Genomic DNA, 15,101 nt, shown 5'->3' on the forward strand with positions numbered 1-15,101 from the left:
ACACCCACTTCCCCAGCCTGTCATTAACATCTCAGACCCACGAAATAATTTGTCCAATTACTTGAATTACTCAAACTTCACAGAATGGCTTAGCTACCTTTGATGAACCCACTGCATTTGTATGCCCTGAAACATGACAGCAGCTGTATCTTGAACATCAAATGAATACAGGTCATGCCTGGGCTAAAGGCATGACTGATGGCTGTGCCTGGCATGGCCCTGCATTTATCCTGATTAGTGCCATGGGACCCTTTAAGTTCCATATTAGCCATTGTTAAAAGAGGCGATTAGTGTATGTTAGCTGTGCAACCTGATGCCATCTTCAAATAGTGGTTTCTCTCTCAAGTGGGACTTCCTCTTGCGACCTCTGACCTGCCAGTATGTTAAAAGCTTTGTAATCGATGGAGCTCTGTATTCTTTGTGGTGTAATTGATTGGAATTCCTTTGCACTGAACTTTGCCTGTTGTTCTCTTTTGTTTAGGAAGTCCTCCAGCAGCTGATTGTAATGAATTTACCAAATGTTTTGATGATAGGCAAAGATCCTCTTTCTGGTGAGTAGCTTCACCCCTCTCCCTGAAATGCTAAAATAAATAAAATTTGTATTTTTAAAATTTTCTTAAATAACAAACATGCTTTTAAACAACCTGTATGTATTTGTAGCCAAGCTACAAATATTTGAGTACGTCGGAGACTCAGAGTTTAATGTATCTGTATGTAATATTTACATACTTTTACATACAAATATAACATCTATGTGTGTCTGCACGTCATACACATACACATGTGATAGTGAGTTAGTTCTTGCTAAAGCCAGAGCAGCAACTGTTTCCTTGGAAGTCGTGTCTCCTCACTTCTTGCTGCAAGTCACCCAGGATACAGTCTGCCATAGAAGAATTGTTTGTCCTCCAGGTTTTCTGTCCTGTGTGCCTGTATAATCGGTTCAGTTGTGGCAATATGTACACACCAGAAAAGTCTTGCAGAATTGCCCTAAAGTGAAGGAACTGTTGTAAATGAAGTGTGGGAAGATAAATATGTGAAGATGGAGAGAAAAAAGCATATATGACAAATTGGGAGAAGTGAGGATGGGAATGGACAAGGAGAAAACCATCTGTCTGGCCATGTTGTCTAGGCAAGGACATCTGTCACATGAGGTGTCACATCAAAAGTGACCTGGAAGCCAGTGAGCTCATGATCCAGAGTCCAGTGTCTTTGGTGAGACAAAATGAGAGCTGTTTAGTCTGAAAATTAAGTTGACTTCTCCTTAGAAACACATTTCTGAAATGAAAGGTTTTGTTGCTGTGGTTTTCACTCTTTTCGTTTTGCATGCCTGTTCTATCTCTGCCTGAGCCCCATGCCAGTGCAAAGGACAATGTATTTGTTTTTACCAAAGAAGGAAAACTGCGTGAACCCTGTCAGCAGTGATGGGGAATGACACGGTCATCAGCATCTCCAGAACAAACAAATGGCAGAAAGCTTGGCAGAAGACTTTATTTTGCTGCTCTTAGCAGCAGTAGTGTGTGTATGTAAATAAAAAGGGCTTACATCAGAAAAGAATATTAACTTACAGATGTTGGATCACTGAAATTCATAGTCTTGGCACTTCTGCAATAAAATCAAGCTGAGGGTAAGGCATCCACTTCTTCAGCAAGCAGGTTAAAGTCTGCGATGCCAGTCTTAATTCTCTGGTACAGGCTACTGTTACGGGTAAAGGAGAAAATAGAAATACAAGAGCTTTTGCTTTTCCCAGTCATATGGGCAATGGGCAGAGCCTGGGCTGCTAGCATCAAGAGTGCTGGTGAATAGAGATGTCTGGGCCAACAAGGCAGTGCCTCTGCTGGCTAGGTGTCAATGGAAAAGGCTGGCTGGTTTCTCGTCATGGCCATTCCCAAGCGACAGCTGGCAGGAGACTCATAATGCAGCAACCACAGCGTTGGTTCCTGGGGAAGCTGCACACTTGAAAGCTGTCCCATATTTAGCTATAATTTCCCATTGTTGACCTGCTGGTTTATGTCAGCACTTTGGATCTATCTTTCTTTGAAGAAAGCACCTGATGTGTCCCTTGTAGGAAAGATGCTGGTCATCCATGTGTTCCCATCTTCCAGCTCCTTTAATTATAACCAGAAATTTTGCTTCACTTTCTGACATCTTTTAAAATGTGGTGGTTTGGTGTTTTTGTGTTGGGTTTTTTTTTGTTTTTTTTTTTGTTTTTAATGTGGTCTTTTAAAATTCATTTTATCCATTACTGACATATCATTGGCATTATTCAGAACATGGAAAGAGAGGATAAAGAATGCAAAAATGTAACTTCTGGATGTCTAAAATGGATGGGGTATGTGTGTATTAAAAATATGAAGTTCTTGTTTAGCCATATTTTATAATGGCTTTGTGAACCAGTCCCAGGTTAGACGCTACAGAGGAAGGTGGTGAACAAAGAAAGACTTGAGATCTGCTTGCTCCAAAGAAGGTATTAAAGAAGGAGAGTGTCTGAGGGATAGGATCTCAAGAGAAGCTCATCTTAATCTTGCCCTTAGGTAGATGACCACTGGTTAAGATGTGCTGAAGGAACAGTTAGAGAAGTGGAGAACTAGAACTTAACTTCAGGAAGAGGAACCTGGCTGAGGGCTGATGGGAAGCTCGGGAACAGGGAGGAGAAAGCTGAGAAGTTAGTAAAACCAAAATAAAAAGGTGTAGGCTGTGGGTGAGCAGTGTGGGTGAGCAATGGCCGGGTGACTGGCAGGTTGATGTCTTTGTTACTGGGGTCTTGCAGAGAGGAGCGAGAGGAAGGTTGGGGGCACTTGGGAGGGGAAAAAAAGTGGAATGAGAGATTCTCTCCGTCAGTGAGAGGGCTAAAGGAGGGCTGCAGATTGAGCAGAGGTGCGAAGACAAAGCGGTCATCAGCATGGGAAGCCGTGCTTCTGGGATGAATACAGAGAAACCCCAGGGAAAGCTGACAGACAAGCGAGGAGGCCAGGTGTGACAGCAGTATGGGGAGAAGAGATGATGGAGACGGTTATTCAAGGCAAGAATTGTAGAGGAGAAACCTCTTTCTGTGTGTCAGTGATCCAGTCCAGGACAGAGAGGGAAGGAGGAGAGTCCTGGCTGGGGGACATCTGCAGAGGCAGAGCTGGGCAATGTGGGCAACGCTAGGAACTGGAGACCGAGGTGTGGGCGGTCTGTGGGGCTGGGGTGGATCTGAGAGGCACTGATGAAGTCCCAGTTTTGCCTTCCCCGTCCTGTAGGTAAGTTATCTGAATGAAAGGTCCCTCTTGACCAGAGGAAGAAAAACTGATCCCGTGACCACATTCCTGGAAGAAATAGTGTTGCTTTGTACTGTTTGAGCTGGGAAGGCTCCCAATGACTGTATGGACTCCATAGGTCCAAGACCAGGGAGCTGTTAGATCATTTGATATGATTCACTCTGTAGCAATTTCAGTGACTTATTCCTTGTAACAATACCACATTTCACTATACATGTTTTTCACAGCTGTCTTTACCAGTTCTATCTGCAAATTTTGCTTATTCCCTCTAAAACACAGCCAAGAGTGGTGTTACATGTATTAAATTATAAACAGAACAGCTCTAAAGCTGAGAGTGGTGTTCTTGCTATTTAGCTCCCATTTGGCACCCAGCAGTTGGGACTATTGAGAGTTTCTGTAGCTCTGCTTTGAACATGAGCCTATTGGAAAAACAGAGCTGCTACCACTAAAATTGCAGTAGCAGTTGGGATTTTGCATAGAGATGGCACATGTCTGCTGGGTTTAGGAGCTTTCCTTGCTTTCATGTCCTCTAAATTGTTTTGTTCCATGGCAATTTTGCCTACTTCAGTTCATTTGGCCATGGGCATAAAAGTTGCAAAAATATTTGTAGGAAGATGAAGGCTTTGACTGTTTTCTAGAATATAGGGAGCTGAAAAGAAACTTGAAAGTTTAATTAAAGGATTTAGAAAGTTTCCCCAGGAATCTGACTTGCAGAATGATGCAGCTGACATCACAGGATTTAGTCTTTTCAGTACACTGTGCAGTACACAGTTGCTACCATTATATTTCCTCTGTTTTTGTCTTCCTCCTTGTTTTTTTCTTGCTGAATATCTTTTTCAGTTCATTACCGCATGACAAATCCCCCTGTGCTCAATAAGAGAATCATCAGCGTATTTATCATCTATACACATCACTGTAATCACCTTTTATCATGGAATCGTAGAATTGTTAGAGTTGGAAGGGACCTTAAAGATCATCTAGTTCCAACCCCCCTGCCATGGGCAGGGACACCTCCCACTAGATCAGGTTGCTCAGAGCCCCATCCAGCCTGGCCTTAAAAACTTCCAGGGATGGGGCTTCCACCACCTCTCTGGGCAATCTGTGCCAGTGTCTCACCACCCTCATGGTGAAGAAGTTCTTCCTAACGTCCAGTCTGAATCGTCCCATCTCTAGTTCTAATCCATTCCCTCTAGTCCTACCATTACCCAGCATCCTAAAAAGTCCCTCACCAGCTTTCTTGTAGGCCCCCTTAAGATACTGTTAGGCCACTATAAGGTCTCCCCGGAGCCTTCTTTTCTCCAGGCTGAACAACCCCAACTCTCTCAGTCTGTCCTCGTAGGAGAGGTGCTCCAGCCCTCTCATCATCCTCATGGCCCTTCTCTGGACACGTTCCAGCACGTCCATATCTTTCTTGTAGTAGAGGCTCCAGAATTGGATGCAGTACTCCAGGTGGGGTCTCACGAGAGTGGAGTAGAGGGGGAGAATCACCTCCCTCGACCTGCTGGCCACGCTTCTCCTGATGCAGCCCAGGATACTATTGGCTTTCTGGGCTGCTAGTGCGCACTGATGGCTCATGTTGAGCCTCTCGTCTACCAGCACCCTCAAGTCCTTTTCTTCAGGGCTGTTCTCAAGCCAGTCACTGCCCAGCCTATATCGGTGCTTGGGATTGCCCTGACCCAGATGGATAATTAACCTCTGTTTTTAGCATGCTGTGTAAATGGCCACTCGTTCATGTGCCCACACAAGGAATGTCAGTATACAGTACTGGTCCTGAAACTCTATTTAGAGGTGTTGTTTAATTTCTTAGTTTCTAGACATGCTTAGTTTAACACAACTAGTGAGTGTATTTGGAAACTGGCAATTAATCCTTTGAAACAGTCATAGTTAATTGGGGGGGGGATTTTAACATTTTTCAGGAAATAAGGTTTTATTTGCCTGAAGCGGGCTCATTTCTGTCTCTTCAAAAAACTTTGCTACTTATTTCCCCTTTTCAAATTACATGTTAAGGTTGTGAATGAGAGAGCCCAAAGTCCTTGCTAATAAGTGTCTATAGAAACTGTTTTTCATTCAAAACATAAAAGATGTCTACTCTCACTGGGGTATTTTTTCATGTCTGGTTTCCTTCCTCATTTTGTTTCACAATCCTCCGGAGGCACAAAGGTTCATAAAATATAAAGTTAATAACAAAACACTGCCTCAATAGTGTAAATTTAGCATTCGGGCTTTTTCTCACTCAGGATGTTGCTACAGTTGGGGGAAAAAAGGCACTTGTGCGTTTTACCCCTTCCCACCTTCACCACACATGCACCGGCCACTGCGTGTAGCTGGCACTCACTCTCCTCTGCAGGAGGAGCAAAGTAGAAAAGTGCAGAAACAAGCATTGTAAGCTCAAGGTTTCACATGCTTGGGCTCTCCCATTTTTATTTTCTCTGCCATCTAGAAAAGATTTTTATTTTTCATGAGCTGTATTGTCTCTGTAGGTTGATCCTCCGTTTTTTTTTGGTTTGTTGTTGTGTCTCCTAATCCCTCTTCTCCCTGAGTCCTGCCATCTGTTTCCTACCCTCCATCCCCTGTGAGAGCAGAGGGGTCTCCTGGCTCTGGCACAGGGAGGCTCCCAAGATGCACAGGTGGTGCTCGGGCTTTCCCTCTCTTTATTTTTCCAGAAAACCCGCTGGCCCTCTCTCACGGTTGGGAGCAGATGGTCTTGCTGCAAATCTCCCAGGTGGTTGGCTCCCTCACAGGCACAAACACGCGACCTGAGAGCAGCTGCCCTGGAATTTTCAAAAAGGTGTAAAAGAAAAGAGTTGTGGTTTTTTTTTTTTTTTTTTTTTTTTTAAATTAGCACCTTTCCGTTTAACACTAGTTTGAATCCTGTCCATTCACTTCAGCTTGTGGGTCCCTGTCTGCCAGGAGCTGCTCCAGATCTAAGTGTCTGCATCCTAGGTTGTGGGAGGACACCGTCTTGCTAAGGTCAGCTAATAAGCCTGGGTGGACCCAGCAGACTTTCTTCCCAGCCATCTAGGAAGGACTTGTGTCATCCCAATGAGCTAGCGTAGGGAGGCCTGCACATTCCTGCTTACGCAGTTGCACAAGGAACTTTACCACCTTATTAAATTAGCACAAATCAAGCCTTTCGAAAAACACTGCAGAATCATTCACTGTTCAGGAGGCGTGACTCAACTGGGGATAAAGATCGCTTGCTTTTGTTCAGCGTGTGTTTCAGAATAAATGCATTGTCCTGAGCATAGAACTTTGCTGCTGTGCCGTGAAATAATCCTAGATGTGCTTCTGATTCACTTAGTAACCTTGGGCACTGCACTTAAGTGTGTGGTATCTCAGCTCTCCTGTGGGTGAGATGAAAGGGGAGAGGGGTAATTAATCCCTTCCTGGCTCATTCTGAGGTTTCATTGAAAACTCTCTCTAAAGCACTTTAGATTGGTAGAGGGGTTTTTTTGTACTCATACCTTATTTCTTCTAAATATCTCCTCTAAATAATGTTATTCTACAAGGCTTTAAAATGTTACTCAAACGTAGCTTGGGTATGAGTGATCTCGGAGTGCCTTAATGCTAACAGTCTCCACCCCATGGGAAACAACTTGTGAATGAAAGAGTCGAACTCTTTAAAAAGAGTCACATGTGATCTTCTGAAACTTGTGTGGCTGGCAGAGTAGATCTGTTAAGTAGACCTTTCAACCTTAAAAGTGTTTCTAGTGGGTAGTACAATCACATTTTCATTACATGTGCATAGCATGTCTGCAAGCATAAAATGATTTATTTTAAAAGAAATATTGGGAAAATCCTGACAGCTAAGTTTTCTGTGAAAGCTGCCAGTGGAGAGAGCAGACTGCCAAATGTTATCTTTAAAACAATGGCAAACTAATAATCTTATGATTAACTCGAGTGTTTTAATTTCTCACTCCTTTCTATAAACCCTGTCTTGGCCTTCCCTGTCAAAGGGGCTTGCTGTGTCTGCCTCGGATTCTGTTCCTGATGGGAGGGCCCGAGTGGGGATGAGGTCTCGGAATGGCATTTCCAGGCAAGGCCAATCTGGTGGGAGAACAGGGTTGATCGTGCTAAGTTACTCTGTGGTAATAGCTGAAGGTCTTTCACCTCATAGGGTCCTGCAGCATCACCAATGCCCATCTGTTATCTCATGGACCTTTGGTGCAGAGAGGTAGTGTGGTTTGAATGGATCAAGTAGTTTGCATATCTTTAGAATGGTCTAGATGCTCTCACTGTTGGAAAGTAACCATGACGTTTTCTAAAACGAGTGATTTCAAGCCACTAGGCTCACCCTGAGGATAGTTGTGATGCCACAGTGCACGAATTGGATTTTATGGTCAACAGGTGGAGGTGCCCAGAGCACACAAGGGTTAGAGCACTTGTATGGTGTGATCTGGAGCAAGCAGCCTGCTGGCTGCTCCTTCAGTCTCTAACAGAGAAGATGTTCTGCCCTGAGTAAGTTTGGGAGTATGAGAAACACACACTGGAGTGTCACTTGCTGTCTCTCTCCAGAATTTACCAATTTGTTCTTCATGTCCCGCAGTCATGCTCTGCATTTAATCCCTGATCTGGATGTGCTCTGAAGCTGATGAGAGAGCTTTGGCTGGAACTCAGGGCAAAAAAAAAAAAAAGAGTTTATGAGCTTTGGAAGAAGGGGCAGGCCACTCAGGAGGGCTATAAAGAGGTTGTGAGGTTTTGCACTGAGAAAATTAGAAGAGCCAAAGCCCAACTAGAACTTAATCTGGATACTGCCATAGAAGACAAGAAAAAATGTTACTATAAATACATTAGCAACCAAAGGAGGACTAATGAGAATCTCCATCCTTTATTGGACATGAGGGGGAAACATAAGTGACCAAGGATGAGGAAAAGACTGAGATATTTAATGCCTTTGTAAGTTTGCAGATAACACCAGGTTGGGCGGGAGTGTTGACCTGCTTGAGGGTAGGATGGCTCTGCAGAGGGATCTGGACAGGCTGGATCAATGGGCCGAGGCCAATGGTATGAGGTTCAACAAGGCCAAGTGCTGGGTCCTGCACTTGGGTCACAACAACCCCATGCAGCGTTACAGGCTTGGGGAACAGTGGCCGGAGAGCTGCCTGGCGGAAAAGGACCTGGGGGGTGTTGGTCCACTGCCGGCTGAATATGAGCCAGCAGTGTGCTCAGGTGGCCAAGGTGGCCAAGAACACCCTGGCTTCTGTAGAAATAGTGTGGCCAGCAGGACTAGGGAAGTGATCATCCCCCTGTACTTGGCACTGGTGAGACCCCACGTCGAGTACTGTGTTCAGTAAAGACATTGAAGTGCTGCAGCATGTCCAAAGAGCAGCAACAAAGCTGGTGAGGGGTCTAGACCACAAGTGTTATGAGGAGGCTGAGGGGAGACCTTATCGCTCTCTACAACTACCTGAAAGGAGGTTGTAGCCAGGTGGGTGTTGGTTTCTTCTCCCAAGTAACAAGTGATAGGACAAGAGAAACGGCCTCAAGTTTTGCCCAGGGAGATTTAGGATGGATATTAGGAAAAACTTCTTCACTGAAAGGGTTGTCAAGCATTGGAACAGGCTGCCCAGGGAAGTGGTTGCGTGGCTATCCCTGGAGACATTTAAAAAATGTGTGGATGTAGTGCTTGGAGACATGGTTTAGTTGCTGGGCTTGGCAGTGCTAGGTTAATGGTTGGACTTGATGATCTTTAAGGTCTCTTCCAGCCTAAATGATTCTATGAACCTAAAATCAGGAAGTAAGTTGTTTCCTGAGCTGCCTGCACGTGGCCACACTGGTGTGCAAGGTTCTCACGATGGAAGTAACCCCCGTGGTAATTTAGGTCAGTGTGCCTTGGTGCATCTGCGGGGCTGTGGCAGCTTAACTGATGAGTCAGTTTAACTCCAGTTCCCCAGCCCTGGGTCCTGTACATGCCTCTGACTTGCTGCCAGCACAGCCTTACAAGGGCCTGGTGTCGGTGGAGGAACACAGTCACACTCAGAAATTACTTTCTCTCTATTTAGTGACAGGAGGAATTGAACACCCAAGTAAAGCAGGGCATAAAATGAAAGTGTTTATCCCACAGTTATACGCTCTGTGTCGGGAAACACAAAGAAGTATAGGGATGAGGGAAAACTGTATGTGACCTGGTTTTCTCTTCTCTTCTTCTCCTAGTGTGGATGAGGACAGGCTTTTCCTGAACCTAACTCCCTAATGATTTTTTGTTTCCTCATTGAAGCTCTGCGTCTTCCATCTCCCTGTATCTATCTTTGATATACATAATTTTCTTTACCACCCAACAACCCCCACGTTGATTTTGTTGAAAGAAGATCTGCAGTTGTCTCCGAGCCGCATGGGTTCCCCTTGTGTGGCTTTGTCTCTCCAAACCTTCGGAGGCGGCTGGCGGGGCTGTTGGTGGCAGCAGAATTCCTGGCAGTAACAACCTGCCTGTGCCTCCTCCCTGCCACGGCTCCGCGAGCATGTGTGCATATAGTCTGCCTTCTACATCACTTGGTTTGCATCCCTCTTAGCACACGGGCTTTGCGCTTCGAAGTGCGAGCAGGCTTTGATGCAGAAGAGAGGCAGAATTTATTTGCTAAAGCATCTCTTGGAGAGAATTTATATGCACAGAATGGCATTCAGCTTTGGGAAGTCTTGAGTGGCAACTGTTTTACAGACAGAGAATTTAGGACAAGTTCTTTCTTTGAGAGAAACCCTCATTTGCTTCTGCCCAGGGAGTTTTTATTTCCTTTTAGTGGTGTTTTTTTTTTTTTTTTGAGGGGGGAGGAAGAGGGGTGGTGGTTTGGTGGGGTTTTTTGCACCCATGTTAATGACAGAACAAAGGGACAAGCGCTGGGCATGTGTGTTGAACTATTTACAGGATTTCTCCCCGCCCCCACCGCATCCATCAGAAAAGCGTCAGAAAATGTAGGTAATGATAGCACATTGAGGAAAAAAAGTCTTGCTGTATTTAGGATTTTAATTCCTAAGAACTGTGTTGTTACATGGGAAGTGTGGTAACATAATGGGCACATATATATTGTTCAGGCACTTGTTCAAAGGTCCTATTTCTCTTTTTAGGCAGATATTTTGGAGAGGATCCCTTGGATGTACTTAATTTGTTATACATATGTACTGATTCCCTTTTTTTCTCTCTAGGTAAAAGTATGGATGAAATTAAGAAGCTGCTGTTGTTGGTTCTGGGATGTGCTGTGCAGGTGAGCATTCACTAAACGCTTGAGGAATAATTTTGAATCTGTTTTTTTGTTGTTGTTTGTTTGTTTTTTTCTGAACTGAGAAAATCCACCCAAAGATCAGTGCTGTACAAACAAATCTGCAGCTCAAGACAGCTCGTGAGCTGAAATTGTGAGAAGACACAATCGGTGAATGAAAGAAATGCAGGGGAAAAGAAGCACACTGTGACAGCGGTTGCCTCAATTTGCTGGCAGTGCTTTATCAGCCACAGGATATGTTCTCTTCCAACTAAGTAGCCCACTTTGATAACAAAGTGGGAAGAGATAAGCTTTGAACAGTGTTCTTGGTACCGAGATTGTTGTTGGTTTATTTTCTTACTGCTTTAAAATATGGAGTATGATGCCAAACAAATAGATAAGCTAACAGTCTGAATATTTGTTTAATGAATCCTGATTTTATTTGCATAATCTTTTGTCTGAACATTACGTGTAGAAAATCCAAAATGAATAGATACTTTGTATATTCATGTGGGGAGTTTTATGTGGCACTTGTTAAAATAAATAGACAGGCAATGTATACGGGAAACTCCCCAGAAATGCACGGCAGTTACCGGATAAAGAAATCAGTGTTCTGCTCACCAAACCTCTGTGGCGGCAAACAATAGGCACGTTGCGGGCTAGTCTTTGCTTATAATTGACCGTTTGTAGGTCTGCCTAGTGTTTTTGTCATGCCTTAGGACACTTACCCTGCTCAGCTATGTCAAGTCAATTATGTCAGGGGAAAGCTGTCCGCATATGGCTGCTCTGAGCTATCTCAGTGTTGCATTGCAGCACAAAGAATAAAGGTCTGATTTGGCAAGCTGCATCCTCAGCCCCCATTTACGGGTCTGGGGTTCTTCCCAGTGAAAGGAATGGTTGGGGCTCAGAATCAGGCTCCAAAAGGACGCTAGAAATGAGTTTAAAAAAAGCTTTAAGTAATGCTTAACTTCTCCACAACTCGGAGTTGTTACAAGGAGGCGCTAATGTTGTTAGTGCACAATCACAGATATACAGATAGCAGATGTCTGCCTCTTTTAAAGCCTTAAGTAAAAGATTTACTAAAATCTGTTTGTCTGAAATGTCACTCATTTTTATTCAGAATGTTTCCCAACCCCATTTCTAAAGCACGTGTTGATTTAGTCCAACAAGCAACATTTTGCATTGATGTGAATAGTGATGCATCTCTTTTCGTTGCCAAAACCAAGCAAAATGCAAACAGCAAAGCAGACAGGTTAAATGATGCAATGTAAATGTAGGCTTGTGTTTGTGCAGCTCCGTTAATGAAGCTGTGATGATTTCCTCCGGCTGTTGCCCCACCTCTTGATCTCATTGTGTGTTGAACCCATTTTTAAAGAGCAAAACCAGCCATTTAACTTAGCCTTAATTGTACTGACTGTAAAAAGTTTAAATAACTTAGTGCGTAATTCGTTTCATGCTCCATATGGAGCAGTGAAGTGTTAGACCTTCTAGTGTGACAGAGTGAAGATCTTGAACATTTTGTCGTTAGCTATGTGGGGATTTTTTCTTATTTACATGAAAAATGGTGCAGTGAATTTTAGGATATATAGCACTGTTTCAGGATGTGTTTTCTTTTAACAGTGTGAAAGAAAAGAAGAGTTTATTGAAAGAATAAAACAACTGGATATTGAAACCCAAGCTGCCATTGTGTCACACATTCAGGAGGTGGGACTCTCAGTATTGTCTATTCTGACTTTTTATCTCTCCCTTCCTTGACTTAACAGAGGGTTTTTGCTATGAAATCTTAATGCTTGGAATTTTCATAATGGATTCATGAACTTCACCAAAAAAAAGATTGAATATGTTATTGCTGTCAAATTAAAAGATGAAAATGATAGGTGTTGAGAACATTACTTGGCTCAGTGGTCTTCTAAAGAGATGCAGTGGTAAATGCCTTGCTTTGCCAGTTGCAGGCTATGTAGAACGAGTTGTTGTGCAATATTCCCAAAAAGCACGTATGGTTTAGGAGCTGCAGTGCCCATTGCAGCAATGGTGCAGGCACTTAGTCCCCAAGTCCGGTGGGAGGTGAGACACAGGCTCCCCAGCGTCTTGCTTCAGACAGTGGCCTCTGAGCTCACATGGTCCTGAAAAGTGTACTCTGCAGCTGAAATTGGGCATAAACTCTGTTTTTAAAGATAAGTTTGATTCAGCGACAAGTATTCTTGGACTTCTAAGGTTTCTGTAGAAGGAAGGAATACAGGTAGGCGTTAGGAGCCAGCTTGCTTTGGAGACCCAAAGGAGAGCCATGTGGAAATGGCCTCTTCTGGGAGTTCCCCTCGCTGAGACCAGGCACTTGCTGTGTCCGGGTGTCAGCTCTGCAGGTGTGGAAAGCCCAGTATGCTCAGATTTGAGGAACAAATAGTGAAAGTCTAAGACAGGAACTTTTTTCTTAATGCTTAAAAAAAAAAATAGTTCTGCTTTAAAAAAAAATAAAAAATCGTGATGAACTAAGCACATGGTTATGACAAAAGCAGGAACAGTCTTTCACTGACCTTGAGAGACTTGCCTGACATTTCTGCTAAATGATTCAGAGGAAATCAGTTTGGGTAAGATAGCAGCAACCAGAGACTTTTCTGCTAAAGGCAGCTCCTCCCAGCTATGTCAGCTGCAAATTGCAAATTCATTGAAAGCAGGGCTTCTTCGCAGTGACCCTGACTGTTCAGTGTGGGATCAGTCCCTTCAAATCCCTGTGGTGACCACTTCAGTGCTTGCAGTTACATTCTTCTAATATGCAAGCACGCATGCTGTTGATCATAATATGTATCTGATCACTTTTAAAAATCAGCCCTAATAACTATTAAAAAAAAAACCCTAAATACCAGAAATTGCTGGGTGGTGTTACAGTTAAGGTAGTTGTGTTTGTTATTTACAACCTGGTTTTGGTGAAATGTGGTATGTTATTTAAATGATCCATAGAAGAACTCAGTGGATGGAGCACATACAGCAAATAAATTAGTGGAAAGACTTTTTTTTTTTTTTGTTCCTATTCCTAGGTGACCCACAACCAGGAGAATGTCTTTGACTTGCAGTGGCTGGAGCTCCCAGATATGGCCCCAGAAGAACTAGAGTCTCTCTCCAGGAATATGGTTTTCCACCTCAAGAGGCTCATTGATGAGAGAGATGAATGCACAGAAGTACGGTGCCTTACCTCTGCCATATCTAGCTCATGTGAAGCAGCAGATGCAGGCTCTGTTCCTTCTCTTGTGTCTTGTTTGTGCACTGGGTTTCTATTTCTTCTCCACCTTTACACTACGCCTCTGAAAATCTGTAGAAAGATTTTGACTTTTACGTTGATTCTCGTGTAAGCACTAAGGTGTGGTGAAATGATTGTTATGAAGTGGAGAGGCCAAAATATTTGAAGTTGTGGATTTGTCTTGAGATTTTCGTCTCTGCGTGTCTGCTCAGTCATGCGTCTTTGAGTGATTGCTTGCCTGTCTCTCCCCTGGTATCTACCATTGCGGTATCTTCTCTAGGTTGTTATTTTTGTGTGAAGGTGGCAGTATCTGTTGCTGACTCATCAGTTTCTTTCCCTTCACATCTCTGCAGGAGGCTTTTTCCTTCTTTAACCTGTTAATTTTATTTCATGCTTTTTACTGTGACTGTTGTGTTAGTTAAAACTGTTAGTTGTTATATGAATTCTCCAGGCAAAAAAGACTGCTTTATTTTGAGCATTGGAAGGAGAAAGTTTTGGTGATCGGAGCATAGAGGAGATTCCTTTCCTCCTCTGTATAACCTTCCCTTCTGGCTATCACTTGAATTCTGTATAATTCCAGGCTAATAATTTTCCATATTTATAAATAATTTTTAGATACTTGAAAAGCAGTGTATAATTACACAGTTTATCTCTTGACACTACGTACTTCTCTGTATTTCTAGGTCATTGTAGATCTCACTCAAGAGAGAGATTATCTGCAGTCTCAACAACCACCAAGTCCTCTGAAAGCACCAAGTCCAGATTCTTCACCAAACCCAGCCAACCCTCTTTCTAATGAAGACAAGCAGCACCTTGCAGTTGAGCTGGCAGACACGAAGGCTAAACTCAGAAGAATCCGGCAGGAGCTGTGAGTCACCAGTGATTTGTGCTTCTAAAGAGACTTAATATATAAGCCTTGTGCATCCTGAAAATGCAGGTGCCTGTTGGCTTCAGTACACTGACCTCCATGGGAGCTCTCGGAATCACATCTTTCAAATATTTTATTCATAGCAGTGGGAAGCTGCTATGGGTGTTCCGTCTTTCTTCTTTCTTAACTGGTCTTTAAACACAGAGTGATGGCTATGTCATTTTTCTTTTTGTGTCTCATCTCTCTTTCCCTTTTCAAAATGCCAGCTGCTGGCTGCACTTCTTAATTATTGGTGGGAAACAGAGGCCAGTGAAGCTTGCTATGACAGCAGTAGCACCAATGAGACTTAAACAGAGGTACTTAGTTTAAAAATAGAGTTGCAAACTCAGATCGATGATATGTGTATCGTATCATGAGGAAAAAAAAACCTCTTGCTTTTATGAAGCTGTCATGAAAAGAGGCTCTGTGTTCTGAATATGCTAGGAGATTTCTGTCTTCCTTTCCATATAATCAGTATTGTTTCGGGGAAAAAAAAAATAATTCATACTAAGATT

General features: G+C 43.3%; 1 protein-coding gene across 4 annotated transcripts in view; it reads left to right on the top strand.

Annotated features, from left to right (window-relative positions):
* CCDC88C (coiled-coil domain containing 88C) overlaps positions 1–15,101 on the top strand; it is a 100,100-nt gene that overhangs the window by 39,834 nt on the left and 45,165 nt on the right. For all 4 annotated transcript variants that reach the window (XM_074584207.1, XM_074584206.1, XM_074584209.1 and 1 more), the window contains 5 exons: positions 482–551; positions 10,395–10,453; positions 12,068–12,151; positions 13,480–13,620; positions 14,363–14,547. In XM_074584207.1, the coding sequence (XP_074440308.1) occupies positions 482–551; positions 10,395–10,453; positions 12,068–12,151; positions 13,480–13,620; positions 14,363–14,547 (539 nt within the window). The remainder of the gene's footprint in view (positions 1–481; positions 552–10,394; positions 10,454–12,067; positions 12,152–13,479; positions 13,621–14,362; positions 14,548–15,101) is intronic.

This window comes from Larus michahellis, chromosome 4 (assembly GCF_964199755.1).
Source record: "Larus michahellis chromosome 4, bLarMic1.1, whole genome shotgun sequence".
Classification (NCBI taxonomy): domain Eukaryota; kingdom Metazoa; phylum Chordata; class Aves; order Charadriiformes; family Laridae; genus Larus; species Larus michahellis.